Raw genomic sequence first — 20,391 nt, forward strand, 5'->3', positions numbered from 1 at the left:
AGAAAAGGCAATAGAAATTTAAATTGTTCACCCCAACAGAACCAGAGGAATTATTCCTGGAATCCCCAGCTAGACAATTTACCATCCATAACAAAAACTGAAAATGCTGGAAAAACTCAGTAGGTCTAACATCATCTGTGGAGAGAAAAACAGAGTTAACGTTTCAAGTCCGTATGACTCTTCTTCAGAGCTCTGGGTTACCGATGCCACACTGTCATGTGCAGTGACAGGTTCCAATATATAAATGGAACAAAATTTAAAGCTTAGAAAGACAGTAACTATCCACAGAAACATATCCACAATCTTGTAAAAAAATTGACAATTAGGCCAGTAAAGTATAGCTAGCAGTCAAACTTCCAGTAGATAAACATGCTTGATGGAATCACAGATTGGAGAAACAGCTACAACATTTCAGGCCTGAACCACAGGGGACAGGGGAATGTTAACCACCCTCTACAATGATCAGGAAAGTGAGTAAGAAGTTCTGATGATATTCTGCTGTCAAGGATCACCTGGGTGGAACGCATAAAGGAAAACTAGGGAGTTTGGATGTCTGCAAAAGTGAGCCAATATAACTTACAGGCATGCATGGTCTCTGCCCAGTTTGCTTCTTTCCACTGTGCCCAAGTGATCCTTGTCACCAATCACAGTAATGAAAAACTGCCCTCTTTTCTGACCCTGTCTGCACGCTTTCACATTCTGTGATGAAGGTGGTCTAACCAAAGTGTTAACTTTCCACTTTCACCTGCTGCCTGACCTGTCGAGAATTTCTATCATTTACTGCTTTCATTCAATGTTCCTTTTGTCTTGTTTGCAAATCCACCGATGACCTCACCTCTCCCTATCTCTGTATCCTCCTCTAGTCCTACAACTCTCAGACCTCTGCACGTCGTCAATTCTGCACATCCCTGATTTTCATTGCTCCACCATTGGTGGCTATGCCTTCAGCTACATAGGCCATAAAGTCTGGAATTCTCTCCCAAAACTCCACCCCTCCTCCGGCCCCCCCCCCACCCCAGTCTCTCCTCCTTTAAGACAATCTTTTTAAACTAGCTGCATCACCTCATTGTGTAGCTTGATATCATTTTTTTTGTGCTAAGGCTCCTTTGAAGCACCTTGTGATATTTTACTATGTTAAAAGTGCTATATAAATACAAGTTATTAGTCGACAGTGACAGCCCTCTAGTGGTATTTGATATCATTGGCCCACTGCATGTGCAATACCAATAGCCCGTTCTTTGGAGGTGCAATATAATCTATGGTTATAATCCGTCCCCTCACACTAGACTGAGCAAGGATGGCATAAATACTCACAGACTTAGACAGAGTGTGGCTCACTTATTGAGTTGGTTGTTGGCGATTTGTAAAATGTTTTAATTTTTGAATAGCAAAGTAACCTAAACAATGAACTTGCAAAGTAACCATGAAATGCTGCCTCTGTTCTTCTTGATGAAAGCAGTCATGAGGGAGGGAAGGTGATTTTGAAGTGAATTGCTGCTGTGCATCCAGTGGATTGTACCTGTTAACACTACAGTCCGCTGGTGTTGGTGGGTGTGGATAGAATCCAGTGGCAGGGGCACTGGCCAAGAGAACTGCTTCACCCTCAGAGTTGTTAAGCTTCTTAAGCGTTGGTGTGGCTGCTGCCATCTAGGGGGTGCAAGAGTATTCCATTACACTCCTGACTTGAGCCTTGTTGATGATGGCTAAGCTCTGTGGGACCAGGTGGTAAACCACTTACCACAGAATGCCCTGCCTCTGTTATTTTTTTTTTGGTTACTGTGCTGATGTGGCTAACTCAGTTTATCTTCTGGTCAATAGTGAATGTATGGACTGAAGTTGGCGTAGGGGCTGCTGTAAGGGGATCTGCTGCTTAGAGAGGGGGGTTAAGGCACATTATTGGACAATTGAAGAGAGAGACAGGTTGCTCCTGCATATAGCCCAGTCCCTGACCTGGGAGTACTTCAGACTAATGTTGGATCCATCAAAGGATTCATTCCCCAGCATTGACATCATTCACCATGATAAGAACAAACAAAACAGCCTGAAGAAATACGCAAAGAAAAATAATTGATAAAAGAGATACGAATAAGACAAGGACAAAAAGACAATGTTGAGCTAGCTGCTCTTACTTAGGTCAGCAGACAGGAGGTGTTACGGGTTGTACTAGCTTCCCTGGGCTAGGGAGGGGAAGAAAATCAAACAAGATCCCTATTGCTGACCCAGGCTTCTTTGAAGGTTGGTTGAGGACTGCATTGGGTTTGTTTTTGTCTATAGTGGAATAGTGTGCCAGCACTAGTGTAGGCTCCATGGGATGAATGGCCATTTAGAGTTGGGAACAAACAAGTCTCGGAATGTTTAAATAATTCAAAAACAAGAAATAGGAAAAAAAATAAGGACCTGCAAATGAGCAAAAGGAGATGTGATCCTTTCACTGCCTGACTAAATCAGCCAGACAGCTACATAAACTTGGGTGGTGCAATGTAAGTTACCTCAGGCTAGTTCAGTTTAGTTTTTCAGACAAAAGCAAGATTCCAAATATATGTTATTTACTATCAACCCTGAGATTCAGAAATTGTAGCAAACTATGATCCCTGCCAAGCAGCTGAAAGTCACCATCGGCTTGGTCCTCCTGCTGGTACTGATACAATTACAAGGTAAGAAATGTTGAAGCTATTGAAAATACTTTATTGTTGATAAAGGATGAAAATTAGGTGGAATTTTTGAATCTAACTCAATGTAATGGCATTTATAGCCCTGGTTATACACTTTTTAAAAATTCATTCCTGGCATATGGACATGCTGACAATGCCAGCATTTATTGACAATACATTAGTTGCCCTGCAGTCTGAGTGGTGAATTGCTGTCAGTTAGGGAGTTCTGGGGTTTTGATCCAGTGACAATGAAGGAAATGCCATAAATGTCTAGGTCGGGATGGTGTACATAACTTGGAGGGGAAATTAGAGATCATGGTATTCCCATGCACCTGCTGCATTTCCACTTCTGGGTGGTGGAAGTCATGGGTTTTAGAGGTACTGATGAAGAAGTCTTGGCAAATTGCTGCAGTGAATCCTGTAGGTGGTACATTGATGCACACTGTAGCCATGTTTGTGCTGGTGGGTCGTCAATGTTTAAGGTGGTGGATGGGGTGCTGATCGAATGGGCTGCTTTGTTCTGGATGGTGTTGAACTTCTTGAGTGTTGTTGGAACTGCACCCACCCAGGCAAGTGGAGTGTACTCCATTAGTCACTCACTATTGAATTTGCAGCTTTTGTCTCCTACTCTTCCTAATCTTGTCTCTGTTTCTTTTTCCAGCGTTCCTTGGTGCAAATGTTGCAAGTTCCATGCCTTAGACTTGTGTTTATATAACATCTTTTGCGAAGAAAAAAATCTTAGAATGTTCAAAGTGAACAACAGGAGGAAATAAATGGGAGAGTTAAAAAATGTGACCAAAACTATGATCAGATAGGTCAATCTGAGAATGTTTAAAGATATAGAGAGTAATCGATTGGTGGCTCAGCTCAGAAAGGGAGTAATAAAGATAAATACCTAAGCGACTGTAAGCTCTATGAGCAATGGTGGAATGGGAGGGGATTGGGGAATGTTGGAGTTAACATAACTATGCAAAATACTGTTAGAACATTGACCATCACTAGTTGACCACCCTCCCATCAGAGAGTAAATTAAAGTGTTCTTGGGATGAGCTGGTTCCTGACTCACCACCTGAATTAGGAACCACTCGTAGGTAACACGGTTTGTTTTGAAACAAATTGTAGGAACCAAACACTTAAAGACAAGAGGAGAGCCTACACATTCCAGAGGACAATTATAAGCTTGTAAGACACAGTTGGCAGTCAAGGAGAACAGAGTATTGCACAAACAGCTCATCTCCAGTTGGTGGCGTGCTGTCAGCTCGGTGGGGTAATTAATAACTAAAAGGTAAGGGCAGAGTTGTACATGTGCAGCCCTGTGCAGGCGAATAGCACAAAGATGAGCTCCCTCCTTCCAAAAATTAGCACTGTCATTGATGAGATGGAAATCCATAGCCTTGAAGGCAGCCCATGCTGGTCAAGCCTAATGACCTTGAGATCCGCAGGGTAACTATTTGCATTAACTGCTCAGCAGGTCTAAACAGCATCTGTGGAGAGAAAGACAGAGTTAACGTTTCGAGACAGTATCACTCTTCTTTTCCGGCATTTGCTGTTCTTTATTCAGATTTCCAGCATCCACAGTATTTTGTTTTTATCTTTGCAATAACTGCTTGTCATTTAATATAATGCTGCAGGACAGTTGTACAAGAACAATTGTACAAGTCAATATACTAAAGCTTGTTCCTTAAAGCCACTTGGGCCCAAATCACACGGAAGTAATTGTTGAAAGACTAAGAACCTCGTATTGTGGCAGTAACCATGGAAAGAAATCTGCTTTTAGGTACATCAACAGAAAGGCAGAAGAAAAATAGAGGGGGCTAAAATCTATGGCACTTACTTACTACTGTTGTTTAGGAGGTGACTTGTGTCTTTTTACACTGCTGATGTGTTGACACTTGCTTTCTGCTCCTGATTCCAACCCTACACCATAGGATGAGGGTGGCCTGGAATGGGAACTGGGACTTTTTTGTGGGATCTGAGAATACAGCCTCATTAAATATATTAATATTCCCCTTTGTTGAGCGACCACCCAATACCTTTATAAAAGAATGTTTATGACAGAGAATTCCACATTCCACATTTTGACCAAAGCTTTGGCTGTCCCTCCTAATCTTGCCTTCGACTCAAATCCCATTTTTCCACTTCTGTGAAGTACCAGGGAAGTTTTTACACTTTATAGAAATGCAAGATGTTGTTGTTCAGCATTATTAATCTCCCCCCCCCCCCCTCCCTGCCACTCTCCACCATTCCTGGTAATGTTCTAGAAGGAGTAAAATGTCAGCTGTGTCTCACTGGGCAGCCTCTGAGTCTAGAAGGTGTGAGTTCAATGTTCCATTCTAGACACTTGAGCACAAAAATCAAGGTTGACACTCCAAGGAAACACTAAGGGAATACTGCACTGTTGGAGGTGCTGTCTTTCAGATGAGCCGTTCAACTGAGGCAAACCTTGCTCTCTCAGGGCACAATGGCACAATTTCAAATAAGCTGCAGGGAAATTATTCTGGGTGTTTTGACCAATATATATCCCGCAATAAACAGCATCAAGTTATTTGGTTATTATCACATTGCTGTTTGTGGAACCTTGTGGGTACAAATTGGCTGCTGTGTTTCCTACATCACAATAGTGACTACATTTCTAAAGTACTTCAGTGTTCGGAAGAAGTAAAAGAAGCTATAGAAGTACAATGTTTTACTTTTTAAAAATTGAAGGAATGTGAGAAACAAAGAGAAGTGAAGGAGGACAATTTAGAAGAAAATGAGTTATTTTCCAGATAGTCCTATGCCCTCTCTTTTCTTATCATCCGCAAAAAAAACTTTTTTGTTTTAATTTTGTTCACTTCCACCTCAACTCTTTAACATGTTAATTTCTAATTCTTTGTTCCTCTTTGTCCTAATCTTGCCTCTGCTTCCTCTTTCAAGTACTGTGCTCACATAGCACTTCTGTTCTTTCATTTCAATCCTTTTCTGTTTATTAGTCACTTCACATCATTTCAGTCTGCATGAGAAAGGACTTCCTTTTTTCAAAAGAAACTTGGTGCTTTTTTACTTCTTAGCAACTTGACTGTATCTTGCACTCTGCCTTCATTCAATCTTCACAGTTCAAACTGTTCTCAGTATCAAACTTCCACCTTTTGACTCAGGAACAATGATTTTCCATTACATAGGGCAGAATTTTGCCCTCGGTGGGCATGTGGGCCCCACCGGCTCAGCGGCAGGCAGACAGCCGATCCCCGCCACCGAAACGCGGCCCGCCGCCATTTTGAGCGGGCAGGCCAATTAAGACCCGCCCAGCGGCCTGCCCAACAGGAAGCGCTATGCACTTCCGGTGCGGGGAGGGGAGGGATTCCCCAACTGTCAAAGTGTGCTCTTTCACGCATGCGCATGAAAGAGTGCACTGCTCCCTAAGGCAAAGTCCTGTCTCAGGGAGAGTGATGACAGGTAAGAAAAGTCAAAAAATAGAAAAATTAAAAAATTATGAACATGTCCCCCTCATGTGACAATGTCACACGAGATGGGACATGTTAATAAAAAGGACATAAACTTTATTAGACTTTTTAAAAACGGACATGAAACCTCATCCTGTCAGTGGATGAGGTTTCATGCTTTATCAGGAGCCCGCTGGGGCTCCTGGCCTGCCCACCAACCTTAAGGTTGGATGATCAGGTCTTTAATTATCTTAATTAGCCTGCCAATGGCCTCAGTTGGCCATTGACAGTCAGCAGGCAGACAGCTGATTTCGCTGTCCACCCGCCTTCCTAAAGATTTAAAGGGACCGGGATGATGTTGGGGGTTCCTCCCGATGTCATCCCGTGTCATTTTCCCCTCGGCAAGTGGGCCCCGCCTCCCAAATCGCTGACGGGAAAATTCAGGCCATAGAATACTTAGCGGAGAACCTGGGCATTCAGCCCAGCTACTGGCTTACACACCAGTTGCAGAGGATCAACACATCCCCATACAACAGTTTCTCTTCTTGCATTTTGAGAATCATCTCTGAAGTAGCCCAGGTTTCTATCTTTGGCCCTCTCCAGTTCCTGCTTTGCAAGCTGCTCCTTGTAGAGGGTTAACATCAAAAGCAGCAGATGCTGATGTAACTACGATGTAATGACACGTGACTAAGTGACAGAGATCTGGAGGAAGGAGAGGTCCAACCTCGTGTAGAGTTCCTAAAATATACATACAGCTGTAAACAAAAGGTTTTAACAAACTACAGTCTTGAGTAGCTTACTTAATGAAAATAGACAAACCCCAAAGAACCTCATGTAGATCCTGAATTCACGTTAAAACACCCCTCAGTGACAATATTTGTAAGCCAAGGTTCAGTTTCCACATATATGCAACCTCTGTATTCTCCCTCAGCTGTTTGTGTGCCTGCCCCACATCACATTGTGAATGAGCCAGAACATTAGCCAGCTTATTGTTGGAAATGCCGATTCCATCTTGTCCAGGTTCGGGAACCCCATGCTATGGTCCTCAATTCTGTCCTTTGCTCATGTTGGATCCAATGGTGCATAACCTTGATTTGACTTTCAGCTGAACTGCAAAACACTTTTGCTATCTCCACAACATCATCTTCCTCTGCCCTTCCCACTTCTGTACCTCTGTCACCTCCAGACTTAACTTTTCCAGCTCTTTTCTCAGTTGCCTTCAAAGCTCCATCCCACCGACATTCCAATTCATGCAACACCTCCATCTTACCTCATACTGAGTCTTGCTCCCACATTATCTTTGTCCTTGCTGATATCCATTGATTTCCCAAACTTATTGATTTTAAAATCCTTCTCCTCATTTACATTTCCTTTTAGAATCATGTTCTAGTTTATCTCTGAAACATCCTGAAGCTCTATGCACCAACTCACGCCTTGTGCTGCTTCCACCTCTTATTTACTATGTAATCCCTACTTTGTCCATCTAACAATCAGTGGCACAACCATCAGTGATGAGGTTGCCTCTGTGCCTGGAGCTGGTCAGTCTTGACATCCCAATAATCTTCTCAGTTTGCAGAAATTCTCTTCCACTTTCTGGTTAAAAAAAAACACATCAATTTAACAAGTTTAAAGCTTTCAGGTGGAATCTCCTCTTTGTATACTCCTTCATGTTTTCCTTATTGGTTCCTCTGTGTGGTGGACAACCACGATAACAATAATTTACATTTATATAGAGCCTTTGGTATGGTGAAGAATCCCAATGTGGTTCACAGGAGTGTTAACAAACAGAATTTGACACTGATCCATATGAGGAGATAATATGAACAGGTTTGTAATATAAGAGTCTGGCACACATAGGGTTGATGTGGGACTGAGTATAGTACCGCTCACACTGTGATATAAGAGATCACATGACCCACACCCCGGGGCAGTCTAGTATTGGACAGAGATGTGTGTACCAGCAAGTGTAGAGACAGCTCCTAGCTTATACCCTTTACTCTATATTTGTAAATAGTTCTAAGATGCAATAAAGACTTAGGGTCAGATGTATGTTAACTCTAAGAGTCATTAAGGATGTAGAGTTAACCTACATAGGACTATGAAGACTTCTTCAGGCCTACTGAACTATAACCAACACAACAACAAAGTTGGCTACAGGAATAGGTTTTAAGGTGTGCCTTAAAGGAGGACAGAGGGGTAGAGAGGTTTAGGGAGGGAATTCCAAAGCTTGGAGCCTTGGGCTGCAGTTGACTGGTCTTAGCTGTCACATTTCGGCAGCCATTTCCCCTTCATCTCATGATCAGTGACTCTGGCTATAGCAATCGTTAATTATCTTGACCAATCTTATTTGGCTAATCAGTTAATTAAGTGTTATATCTAAATTTTAATACCAAGATCAAATCGTACAATAATAAAATGGAATAGCTATACCTGAATTGTTTTCTTATTCAGAAAATACTAACTGTGTATTTCTTTTGATTGCAATATTGAAATTATACAAATATATGATCCTGTTTGTTCTCTTTTCCAGAAAATACAGTTGCCACCTGTCAACTGAGAGTAGAATACCCCAGGGCTACATTAAACTATAATGCAGGAGATAGCCTAGCACTGAACTGTTCAGTTTGGTTCTGTGGTCATGAGGTTCCCGAGGTCTCCTGGTATAAGGCGCATTCACATGGTTATCAGCCACTGGATGAATCGAATCATCAACTCAGAACTTATTCTTCCATAACCACAGAAGGAAGATTACTCATGGTTTTTACAATCCCTGCTGTCACCTTGGCTGACAGTGGCACATATTGTTGTCAAGCGAGAGAAGGAAATGTGGGAGAAAAAGGAAATACCATTATTGTGAATATATTTGGTAAGGATTGCTTTCTAAACTGATATACCCATTTTTTTCAGTGAATTTTATGCTGACCAGGGTGAGGGAGGTTAGCACTGGCCAATGAAATCCTATCAAATTTTGGACAGCTAATATCAGCAGCAAATGTATCCAGGTTGAAAATAGCAGAAATCCCTTTGCATTACCCAATTAAGCACTCTTACACCAGGTAATAGCAAGTCATTTCATGATGTACATGAAACCAGCAGGTCAATATGAGACCAGGAGGTCAGTGCAAAACCAGAGGGTCAATGCAAGGTGTGGTAATCTGATGTGTAGTATTTAAGAAGAATGTTATAATAGAAGATCACATGATCTTATTATCTAATGACAGAGTAGCATGGGCTACCTTAGTACCTGTAGTCAGCAGTAAGTAGTCTAGAGTAATAGTCTGTAATGTAGAGGCAGGGTTTGAGTTGTAAGCACGCAAGCGTAGCTGCTGAGTTCCTTTGTAAATAAAGAGAATGTGTTCTACATAAGAACTCATCTACTGGTCTGCTCTGTCTATGGTACCAACTCAGTCATCCCGAAACAAGCGTGCAATCTGGATCCATTAGTCCAACTAAACTAGTGACAAGGATCCAACACAAGGTGAGTGGATCAATGTGTGACCAATGGTTCACTCCACGTACGAGACCTCAAAATTCAACTGATGTATTTCAATTTAGTTCTCTTGACAAATGATTAAGTTTTGGGGTCTTTAAGTGATACATCATATCCAAACATTTCTTTATTTCAATCTGGGGATGTGGGTGTCACTGGTAAGACTGGCATTAATTGACCATCCCTGGTAGTTCTGATACAACTTCAGGGGGCAGTTAAGAGTCCATTATAGTGCTATGTGACTGCAGTCAAAAAAAGGCCAGAATAGCTAAGGAGCTTAAGTTTCCTTTCCTAAAGGATTTTACTCAAACAGTTAGGCTTTCATAAACAACCCACATTTGTGTGCTTTTTACAATTATTTTATTTACAGAATTCCTTTTTAAAAAACTGGAACATCAATTCTCAAACTGCCATGCTGGGATCTGAATTTGAATTCTCTTAATTCATAGTCAAGGCTTATGGATTACTAGTCTAGTAACATAACCACGCTATCCCAGGTAGGGCAAATATTGAACTTATGCAAATATATATAATATAGTCCTGTTTGTTCTTCTCTTTCAGAAAGTACAAATGCTGCCTGCTCCCTCTTTGTACAGTACTCCAGGGCAGTGTTAAACTATAGTGTAGGAGACAGCCTAACACTGAACTGCACGGTTCAGTTCTGTGCAAATGGAGTTCAGTTGCCTGAGGCTCACTGGTGTAAGATGCATGGAAAGACTTGTCAGCCAGTGACTGGAAGGACTCTTTATCCAAACATGACATATTCTCCTCAAGATACGGAAAAGAAGATGCTGGTAATTCATATCGTTTCTCATGTTGAACTGAGTACCAGTGGCGTTTACCAGTGTCAGGCAACACAAGGGGTTGTAACCACAGTGGGTCAGTTCGTGAGTGTAAACGTGGGTGGTAAGCATTGGTTTTCTTTGTTTAACTTTACTGAAGTAACTCATACCATGTTTGTATGGTTGACTTGCCAATGATTTATCATGTATTGTGCTGTTGCTGAACTTGACATGTACATTAGGGTTGATTTGCCACATAGAGCTGTGAGGGCCATTTTCTACCACACTACAAACAAGGTAGAGGGATCCTAAACTATCCATGTAAAACCTATTGGAAAAATTGGAGCATGCTTGATTAGAGAATGTCTTTTTGCATATTCTTTGTTGCATTGAACCTAATTTGGTCTATATTTGATTGATTTATGGGTCCTAGATCTCTTTCATTTTGAAAAGCAGAGAACTTATGTTAAACTTATTGTTCCACACTTGGAGTGTTGGGAACAGTTCTGATCTACTTATTATAAAAAAACATACAGAGTCACTGCACAACATGCAATAAAGATACCAGATCTGAGGGGTTATAACTATCAGGAAAGACCCAATATGTTGAGGGGCTTTTCCTGTATAAAAATATGAGGGGTGACTGAATAGAGTTCTTTAAAGTTATGAAGGAGGTTGACTGGGTAGGCGTAGAGCGATATCTCCACTTGTGGGTGTGTCTAAAACTAGAACCCACAAAAAAACTAGACGCCAGTAAGGGGTCAGTTGAAATTTCTTTACCCAGCAAGTGATGAGAACATGGAATTTGTTGCCACAAGCACAAGTTGAGTTGAGTAACATAGATCCATTTAAGAGGACTAAGGTAGAAAAGAATAGAAGAGTGTGCTGATAAGGTTAGACAATGTAGTGCTAGTGGAACATTAACTCCAGAATTGATCAGTTGGGCTGATTAGCCTGTTTCTCTGCTGTAGACCTATTGTAACATTGGCATGGTCACACTTATTGGTCATCTTTAGTTGCCCTGAGATGGTGCTGGACTTTCTTAAATCATAGAAGACCTGTGATGATGATGGTGCAATGATAGGGGAGTGCCAGGATTCTGAGCTGGCAACAGTGAAAGAATGGCATTTTATGGTATTGTCGCATTTGGGACTCCAATAATATTTGAACTATAGTTAATCACTATTAGCTTGGCTCAATGGTAGAATTCTTGCCTTTGAGTCAGTAGCTTATGGTTCAAGTCAAATTTGGGGTCTTTGGTGCAACACTGCTTTGTTAGAGGTACCATCTTTCAGAAAATAATATTAAACCAAGGTCCCAATTTGGCTGTTGCAGTGGACATAACAGATCCTGATGCTTTACACAATGTTCTAGCCCCCATTTGTCCCTCAGCCACCACCACTAAAATAGGAAAATGAGTCATTTATCTCATTTAGCATTGGCGAGATCTTGCTGTGTGCAGGTTAGTTGCTGTGCCTGCATAACAATGATGACTGCACTTTAATATATTATAAATTTGAGTTCCTTCTTTCTACCAATTTCATTTACTTTTGCATATTTTTTAGAAACTTCACCTGCATGTACAGTGTGGAAATGGTACAGCATTGGCAGATGGATCGTATTTGGTTTGCTGGTCATGACACCTATATCATTGTGCGTCCTAAGGTGTGGCTAAGGTAGTGACCATCACATAAGCTTAGATTTTAATTCTTCCATTATTCAACAGTGAACCTAATTTGTACCAGAGTCATGGGTCTCTGAGCACTGCGCAGGCCAAAAACCAGGGCCTGGGGGTCACCAGGAATTGGTCCTTGGACCTCATCTACCTATTTGGGTTGAGCTGCAGGCAATGTTGGTGCTTCCAGAGGTAGCATGCCCCACAAGAAAAATCAATTTGGGCTCCTCTTCCTCATCAGCACCAGCCCTCTGGTAAGATCTGAGAGGCAGGAGGAGGTTGGAGTGGGCAATGGATAACAAAGTTTATAGCAATATCTCCAATTGGCATTAGGCCTACTCATTTACATATTCAAAGGGCCCGTGGTGCCAAATAAAAATGGGTCATACAAAATTCCTTTTATCACTTACGTGTGCCTGTGTCCCCTCCGCCTTCCGAGGCCTCAGGTGCGTGTAGTATCAGCAGCAGCCACCGCCTCCCTGGTAGCGCTGCTGAATGCAGAAGATCTGCCAGCCTCTGATTGGCTGACAGCTCTCAGTGGGCAGGACTTCCATCTCCAGGGCCCTTGATCCTGGGGACAGCTTACCATTGGCATGTTAAGTGTTTGAGAGGCACAACGTGTGCTGGGCTGGCCTGAATGAGGCAACATGGGGCTCTTGCTGACTCTCGAACCAGCAACCAAGACCTCCGTTGCCTCCACAAGATTCCGCCTTCAAGAGTGAGTCAGATAGAGAGATTCCAGGAAGAAAACTTAAGGTAAGTGCTGCTATGCCAAGCAGAGGCAAAGGTTTTTGTGTTAACCACCAAGCAGAGAGCTGATGAGGACAGATTTCCGGTTTGGAGAACCGAGTCTTGTAGAAAAATTTAAAGACCAAAGATTCTCCAGAGGATGCCTTGCTATGGGAACTCTGTTTGATTATGCCCAGGAGACTGAGATAAAAGGACTTTGTTTAAAAGGAAACTGGAAGACTCACCCTGGTTGGACAGGGAGATTAGATCCTGTGGAAACTGGGAGGAGCTTGGGACTTTATATGCAAGACTACATCTGCTGAGAGTATGGTGTAAATGTGGCGTGGGATTTTTCAGTTGTATTAAGAGGTTCATGGAGTGTACCTTTCTTGGGTTTAGTATATTAGTTGCCTGCTAAGTAATGTTTAGTCGAAGTTGATATTAGATTGTTTATTACAGTGAAACAGTGATTTCACAGTTAAAACGTGAAATCTTGCTGTGCAATGTTTTGCGCTGCTCACTGGGAAATCCACATCACTTTTTAAAAGTTATTGTCTCTACAGAAATTGCAACAATAATGATATTATCTTTGTGGCTGTGTGATAACTGTGCTCTCTTTGCAGTATGATCTTGGACCAACATCACCACTTGTTCTTCTCTGCAATTCATTAACTGTTGGTCGCTCTCGAAAGGAACATTATCTGGATATTCAGTCCATTCAAGACATATTCCACTAGCAAAACCACACTGAACCAGGGTTCTGCAGACAGCTCAGGACTCAATATTGCCATGGTAGTAATTAAAATTCACAGAATGATTTCAGGCCAACTAGCAGGGATACAATCTATGGCAATTTCACAGAATCTTATCTCGATGCATGTCAAACAAAAACTTTTGCAGATTATGCTTCCCTGCCAATGGCTTTGAAGGTGGGGTGGGGTCCGGTGGGGTGGCATGGAGTGGGGTCCGTTAGGGTGGGATGCGGTGGGGTGGGGGATGGGTGGTGGGGGTGGGGTGGGATGGGGTGGGGTGGGGGTAAAATCCAGCCTGATGGTTTCCCCTTTTCTGTTTCCCCAATGAACACCAGAAATAAATGTTTCAAGAAAATGATCCCACTTCTTACAGGAATAAGTACCTTGTCTTTAAAGAAACAAAGTTGGATCAGGAGTAATCACCAATTAAACCATCCGTATATTAGATTGTGTCATTGTTAGAGGATGGGGTTTTATTTATGATTAGCTATTCAATCTAGTCCTCAAAATCAACCAGGTTCTTGAGATGTTGAGGCCAGACGTTTTATTAAGCATACTGTACATGCATTAATACTTAGACATACACTTAAACTATAGGATTTGCATTATGTTTGGGGGATTCAAACGGACTACTGTATTCAGGTTGATAAACCCTTCAAATCCAAGATCATCATCATTTGCTACTTTTATACATTTCTCGTACCCAGATGATGTGACCTGATGTCCACAATTCCACATCAAAAGGTTAAAAACAACTCAATATAAGGAGAGCCAATCAGCATCCATACCTTATTCGTACTCAGTTAATATGCTGTCTTCTTCACCAGCAAGCTTTTTAAAACACTGAACCAAAATAAATCAATACAGTTTGTATCGCATGCATTTTCCAAGTGCAACTACCAGTTCTGTTTGCTTATGTGTCATTCAGCACTAATTTGATTTAAACACCAAATAGAAAGCTAATATTTTACACAGATGTCCTGTCCTTGCAGCTCCAGATCAGTATTACAATGATTAACATGGGTGAAAATAAGTCAACTTTCAAACATCTTTAGCTCTAATATCCTTAACTTGGTTAAAGTAGGTAAATCCTTCCTACCTTTTCCTCCCAATCTCTCAGCGGCTACCCCTATCCGGCCACTTCAGAATCTTGCCTCTCATTCACCTAAACTCCAGAGAAGATGGACCCAATTTGTTCAGCCTTTCATCAGAGGACAACCCCTCATCCCAGGGATCAATTTAGTGAAACTTTGCTATACTACCTCCAATGCAAATATATCTTTTCTTAAATGTGGAGACCAAAACTGCTCACTGTATTCCAGATGTGGACTCACTAAAACCCTGTACAACTCCAGCAAGAATTCTTTATCCCTGAACTCCAAACCCCTTGTAATAAAGGTCATCATGCCATTTGCCCTCCTAATTGCTTACTGTTCCCAATTGGTTCCCAATTAAGTTCTCGTGTGACCAGAGCCATACAACCTCTCCCTCTGTCCCCCTAATTTATTTCCTTCCACCTTCCCCTTTCTCTCTCTTTCTTCTCCCTCCCACCTCCTTCCTTCTCTCTCTCTCCTCCCCCTCTCTCCCTCTTTCTTTCCTTCCCTGCATCTCCCTCTCTCTTTCCCTATCTTCTCTCTGTGCTCTCTCTTTCTCATTAAGCAGGTGTTTGTAAGGGTTGTTCTATGTTCAAAGTTCACTGGTCACTCCTTTAGAGTTGCTGTACATTTGTAGCTTTTAGATTTAAGAGATTAAAATTTAAGAATCGCACTTCTCTATTTAACAAAGGCTAAAAGCTAACATTAATGCAGTATGAAGATAATCAATAATGGTATTACATTAGCAGACTTTAAGTCAATTTAATTAACCCTTTCCCAGCACAGGAACAGAGGATATAACCTTAAAGTTAGAACTAATCTGATTAAACCTGAAGTACACAAGAAATAGGAGCAGGAGTAGACCAGATGGCTCGTCTTGCCTTCTCCACCATTCAATAAGATCATGGCTGATCCCTGTCTGTTTCCCATGTCCCTTGATTCCCTGAAAGACCAAGTCTTAAGTATATTCAATGATGCAGCATCCACAACCGTCTGGGGCAGATAATTCCAAAGATTTTGAGTGAAGTAATCTCCCCTCACCTTAGTCTTAAATAATCAGCCTTTTATCCCCAACCAGCAGAAACAATGGCTGGGATTTTCCAGCCTCATCGTGATGGGACCTGCCATGGGGGATCTGGCAGCTCAGCCAAAAGTCCATTAACTTTTGATGGGACCAGACAATCCCAGCGACTGGCAGGGCTGGAAAATCCTGCCCAATCTCTCAGCGGCTACCCCTATCCGGCCACTTCAGAATCTTATACGTTTCAATGAGATCGCCTCTCATTCACCTAAACTCCAGAGAAAATGGACCCAATTTGTTCAGCCTTTCATCAGAGGACAACCCCTCATCCCAGGGATCAATTTAGTGAAACTTTGCTGTACTACCTCCAATGCAAATATATCTTTTCTTAAATGTGGAGACCAAAACTGCTCACTGTATTCCAGATGTGCACTCACTAAAACCCTGTACAACCCAGCAAGAATTCTTTATCCCTGAACTCCAAACCCTTGTAATAAAGGTCATCATGCCATTTGCCTTCCTAATTGCTTACTGTTTTTCATTCATCTTACAAGGTGTGGGCTTTGCTGGCTAGGCCAGCATTTGTTGCCCATCCCTAATTGTCCTTGAGAAGGTGGCGGTGAGTTGCCTTCTTGAACTGCTGCAGTCCTGGTGGTGTAGATACACCCATAGTGCTGTTAGGGAGCGAGTTCCAGGATTTTAACCCAGTGACAGTGAAGAAATGGCAATATATTGGATGGTGAGTGGTTTGGAGGGGAACATCCAGGTGGTGGTGTTCCCATCTATCTGCTGCCCTTGTCCTTCTTGCTGGTAGCAATCATGGGTTTGGAAGATCCTGCCTAAGGAGCCTTGGTGAGTTTCTGCAGTTCATCTTATAGATGGTATATACATTGCTGCTACTGTTCGTCAGTGGTGGAGGGAGTGAATGTTTGCTGTACCTGTATATTAATTTTTTGCCTTGTATTAGCACATCCAAATCTCTTTGAACATCAACACTTACAAGGTTATCATCTTTTAAAAATATTCAGCTCTTTTATTCTTTCGAACAAGGTGAATAATTTCACACTTCCCTACATTATAATCCATCTGCCACCTTGTTGCCCGCTCACGTAACCTGTCTATATGACAGAGACAAAATATTTGTTCAATGCCCCTGCCATTTTCTCATTCCCCATGTTAATTTCTCCTGTCTTTGATTCTAATGGACCAATGTTAACTTTAGTTACTACCTTCCTTTTTATATACTATAAAAGCTCTTACAATCTGCTTTTATATTCCTGGCTAGTTTATTCTCATATTCTATTTTTTTCCCTTTTTATCAATTTTTTGGCTGCCCTTTGCTAGCTTCTAAAACACTTCCAATCCTCAGACTTGTTACTGTTGTTTGCAATATTGTAAACTGCTTCTTTTAATCTAATACTATCCCTAAATTTCCTGAGTGGACCACGGATGGGTCTTCCTTGCTGAGTTTTTGTTATTCCATGGAATGTACTTTTGTTGGACATTTTGAATTGTTTCGTTAAATGTTTCCCACTGTTTATTTCCAGCTATACCTTCTAGTCTATTTATCCAATTTACCTTAGCCAGTTCTCCCCTCATACCTATATATTTAGCTTTGTTTAAGTTTAAGATTCTTGTTTGTGATTCGAGAATGTTACATTCAAAGTTAATCTGGAATTCAATGGTATTATGATCACTATTTCCCAGTGGCTCTTTTACTGTGACATTATTAATTAAACTTGCTTCATTACACAATACTAGATCTAAGATAGCTTCATCCCTAGTTGGTTCCAAAATGTATTGCTCCAAGAACTGTCATGAAAACATTTCATCTTCTAGACCACTCTTGCTAATTTGATAGTCTCAGTCTATATGAAGATGAAAGTCCCCTGCAATTAGTACATTGCCTTTGTAACAAGCTCCAATTATTTATTCAGAGTTCTGAAGAAGGGCCATACAGACTTGAAACGTTAACTCTGTTTCTCGCTCCACAGATGCTGTCAGGCCTGCTGAGTTTTTCCAGCATTTTCTGTTTTTATTTCAGATTTCCTGTATCTGCTATATTTTGCTTTTACCCAATGATTTCTTGTTTAATGCTCTGTCCAATAGTATAACTATTGTTAGGATGCCTATAAACTACCCCCACCAGTTTCTGACTCTTGCAGTTTCCAATTTTTACTCACACTGATTCTACTTAATGATCGTCTGAGGCCAGATTCCTTCTCCTTAAAGTCCTTATGTCATGCTTTACTACCAGGGCTACCCCTCCTCACTTGTCATATTGTCTGTCTTTCCAAAGTATTGTGTACTCTGTGGTACTTGAAAGGCTAAAGTAGGAAATCCAAAATGTTGAAGGAACAAAATTGGTGACATATTTTTCAGAGAGACAGGGGCCATTACAACATAGTAAAGTGAGAGCAGCAAAGGTCCAACTGGTCCATCAAGCCCACTGCACAGAATGATGGCTGAAATATCAAGACTGGACTTTCCTTCTCTCAATCCACGACCACCAGAGAGAACACATGGTCAATAAAAACTTTGGAAAATTCCTCTTGGATCTCCTCAGCCGCTGAAAACCAGTCTGAGAAATCACAAGGAACAAGTGTTATCTATAACAAAAACAAAAACAGAATTACCTGGAAAAACTCAACAGGTCTGGCAGCATCGGCGGAGAAGAAAAGAGTTGACGTTTCGAGTCCTCATGACCCTTCGACAGAACTTGAGTTCGAGTCCAAGAAAGAGTTGAAATATAAGCTGGTTTCAGGTGTGTGTGTGGGGGGCGGAGAGAGAGAGAGAGGTGGAGTGGGGGTGTGGTTGTAGGGACAAACAAGCAGTGATAGAAGCAGATCATCAAAAGATGTCAACAACAATAATACAAAAGAACACATAGGTGTTAAAGTTAAAGTTGGTGATATTATCTAAACGAATGTGCTAATTAAGAATGGATGGTAGGGCACTCAAGGTATAGCTCTAGTGGGGGTGGGGAGAGCATAAAAGATGTAAAAAAAAAAAAATTTTTTTTTTTATATAATGGAAATAGGTGGGAAAAGGAAAATCTATACAATTTATTGGAAAAAAAAGAAAAGGAACCTTCTCTTGATCTTTTCATTGAGAACTGTCGGCGCGACATTAGTCATCTCAATTTCTCTGCTCCTCTCACCCATTCTAACCTGTCTCTCTCTGAACTTACTGCACTCCATTCTCTCAGGTCCAACCCTGACATTGTCATCAAACCCGCTGACAAGGGTGGTGCTGTTGTCTGGCGCACTGACCTCTACCTCGCGGAGGCTGAGCGTCAACTCGCAGACACTTCCTCCTACCTCTCCCTGGACCATGACCCCACCACTGAACATCAAGCCATTGTTTCCAGGACTGTCACTGACCTCATCTCCTCTGGGGATCTCCCTCTCACAGCTTCCAACCTGATAGTCACCCAACCTCGGACGGCCCGCTTCTATTTCCTACCCAAAATCCACAAACAGAACTGCCCCGGTAGACCGATCGTCTCAGCTTGCTCCTGCCCCACAGAACTCATTTCTCGTTATCTTGACTCCCTTCTCTCTCTTTGTCCAGTCCCTTCCCACCTACATCCGTGATTCCTCTGACACCTTACGTCACATCAACAATTTCTAGTTCCCTGGCCCCAACCGATTCCTCTTCACCATGGACGTCCAATCCCTCTACACCTCCATCCCCCACCAGGATGGTCTGAGGGCCCTTAGCTTCTTCCTCGAACAGAGGCCCGAACAATCCCCATCCACCACTACTCTCCTCCATCTGGCTGAACTTGTTCTCACGCTGAACAATTTCTCCTTCAACTCCTCTCACTTCCTCCAAATAAAAGATGTGGCTATGGATACCCGCATGGGCCCCAGCTATGCCTGTCTCTTTATGGGGTATGTGGAACATTCCTTGTTCCAGTCCTACTCCGGCCCCCTTCCACAACTCTTTCTCCGGTACATCGATGATTACTTTGGTGCCGCTTCATGCTCTCGTCGGGACTTGGAAAAATGTATAAATTTTGCTTCCAATCTCCACCCCTCCATCATTTTCACGTGGTCCATCTGTGACACTTCCCTTCCCTTCCTTGACCTCTCCGTCTCAATCTCTGGTGATAGACTGTCCACCAACATCCATTACAAACCCACCGACTCCCACAGCCATCTCGACTCGACAACAGCTCCTCACACCCCGCTTCCTGTAAGGACTCCATCCCATTCTCTCAGTTCCTTCGCCTCCGTCGCATCTGTTCCGATGATGCTACATTCAAAAACAGTTCCTGTGACATGTCCTCCTTCTTCCTTAACCGAGGTTTTCCACCCACGGTCGTTGACAGGGCCCTCAACAGTGTCCGGCCCATCTCCCGCGCATCCGCCCTCACGCCTTCTCCTCCCTCCCAGAAACATGATAGGGTCCCCCTTGTCCTCACTTATCACCCCACCAGCCTCCGCATTCAAAGGATCATCCTCCGCCATTTCCGCCAACTCCGCATGATGCCACCACCAAACACATCTTCCCTTCACCCACCCTATCGGCATTCCGTAGGGATTGCTCCTTCCAGGACACCCTGGTCCACTCCTCCATCACCCCCTACTCCTCAACCCCCTCCTATGGCACCACCACATGCCCACGCAAAAGATGCAACACGTGCCCCTTCACTTCCTCTCTCCTCACCGTCCAAGGACCCAAACACTCCTTTCAAGTGAAGCAGCATTTCACTTGCATTTCCCCCAACTTAGTCTACTGCATTCGTTGCTCCCAATGTGGTCTTCTCT

The 20,391-nt window shown here is 42.4% G+C and overlaps 1 protein-coding gene and 1 long non-coding RNA gene across 2 annotated transcripts in view; one reads left to right on the forward strand and one right to left on the reverse strand.

Moving 5' to 3' along the window:
- LOC121291173 (taste receptor type 1 member 1-like) overlaps positions 1-7,456 on the reverse strand; it is a 56,052-nt gene extending 48,596 nt beyond the window's left edge. The window contains exons 1-4 of the mRNA XM_041212264.1: positions 7,344-7,456; positions 4,765-4,792; positions 3,718-3,783; positions 1,520-1,647 (exon numbers count right to left, since the gene is read on the reverse strand). Of these exons, the coding sequence (XP_041068198.1) occupies positions 1,520-1,647; positions 3,718-3,783; positions 4,765-4,792; positions 7,344-7,456 (335 nt within the window). The remainder of the gene's footprint in view (positions 1-1,519; positions 1,648-3,717; positions 3,784-4,764; positions 4,793-7,343) is intronic.
- Positions 7,457-10,164: 2,708 nt separating this feature from the next.
- LOC121291061 lies at positions 10,165-13,428 on the forward strand. The gene is made up of 3 exons (XR_005945951.1): positions 10,165-10,469; positions 11,911-12,021; positions 13,373-13,428. It is a non-coding gene; the product is annotated as an uncharacterized LOC121291061 (long non-coding RNA).
- Positions 13,429-20,391: the final 6,963 nt, after the last annotated feature.

Source organism: Carcharodon carcharias, chromosome 19 (assembly GCF_017639515.1).
Source record: "Carcharodon carcharias isolate sCarCar2 chromosome 19, sCarCar2.pri, whole genome shotgun sequence".
In the NCBI taxonomy this organism is placed as follows: Eukaryota; Metazoa; Chordata; class Chondrichthyes; order Lamniformes; family Lamnidae; genus Carcharodon; species Carcharodon carcharias.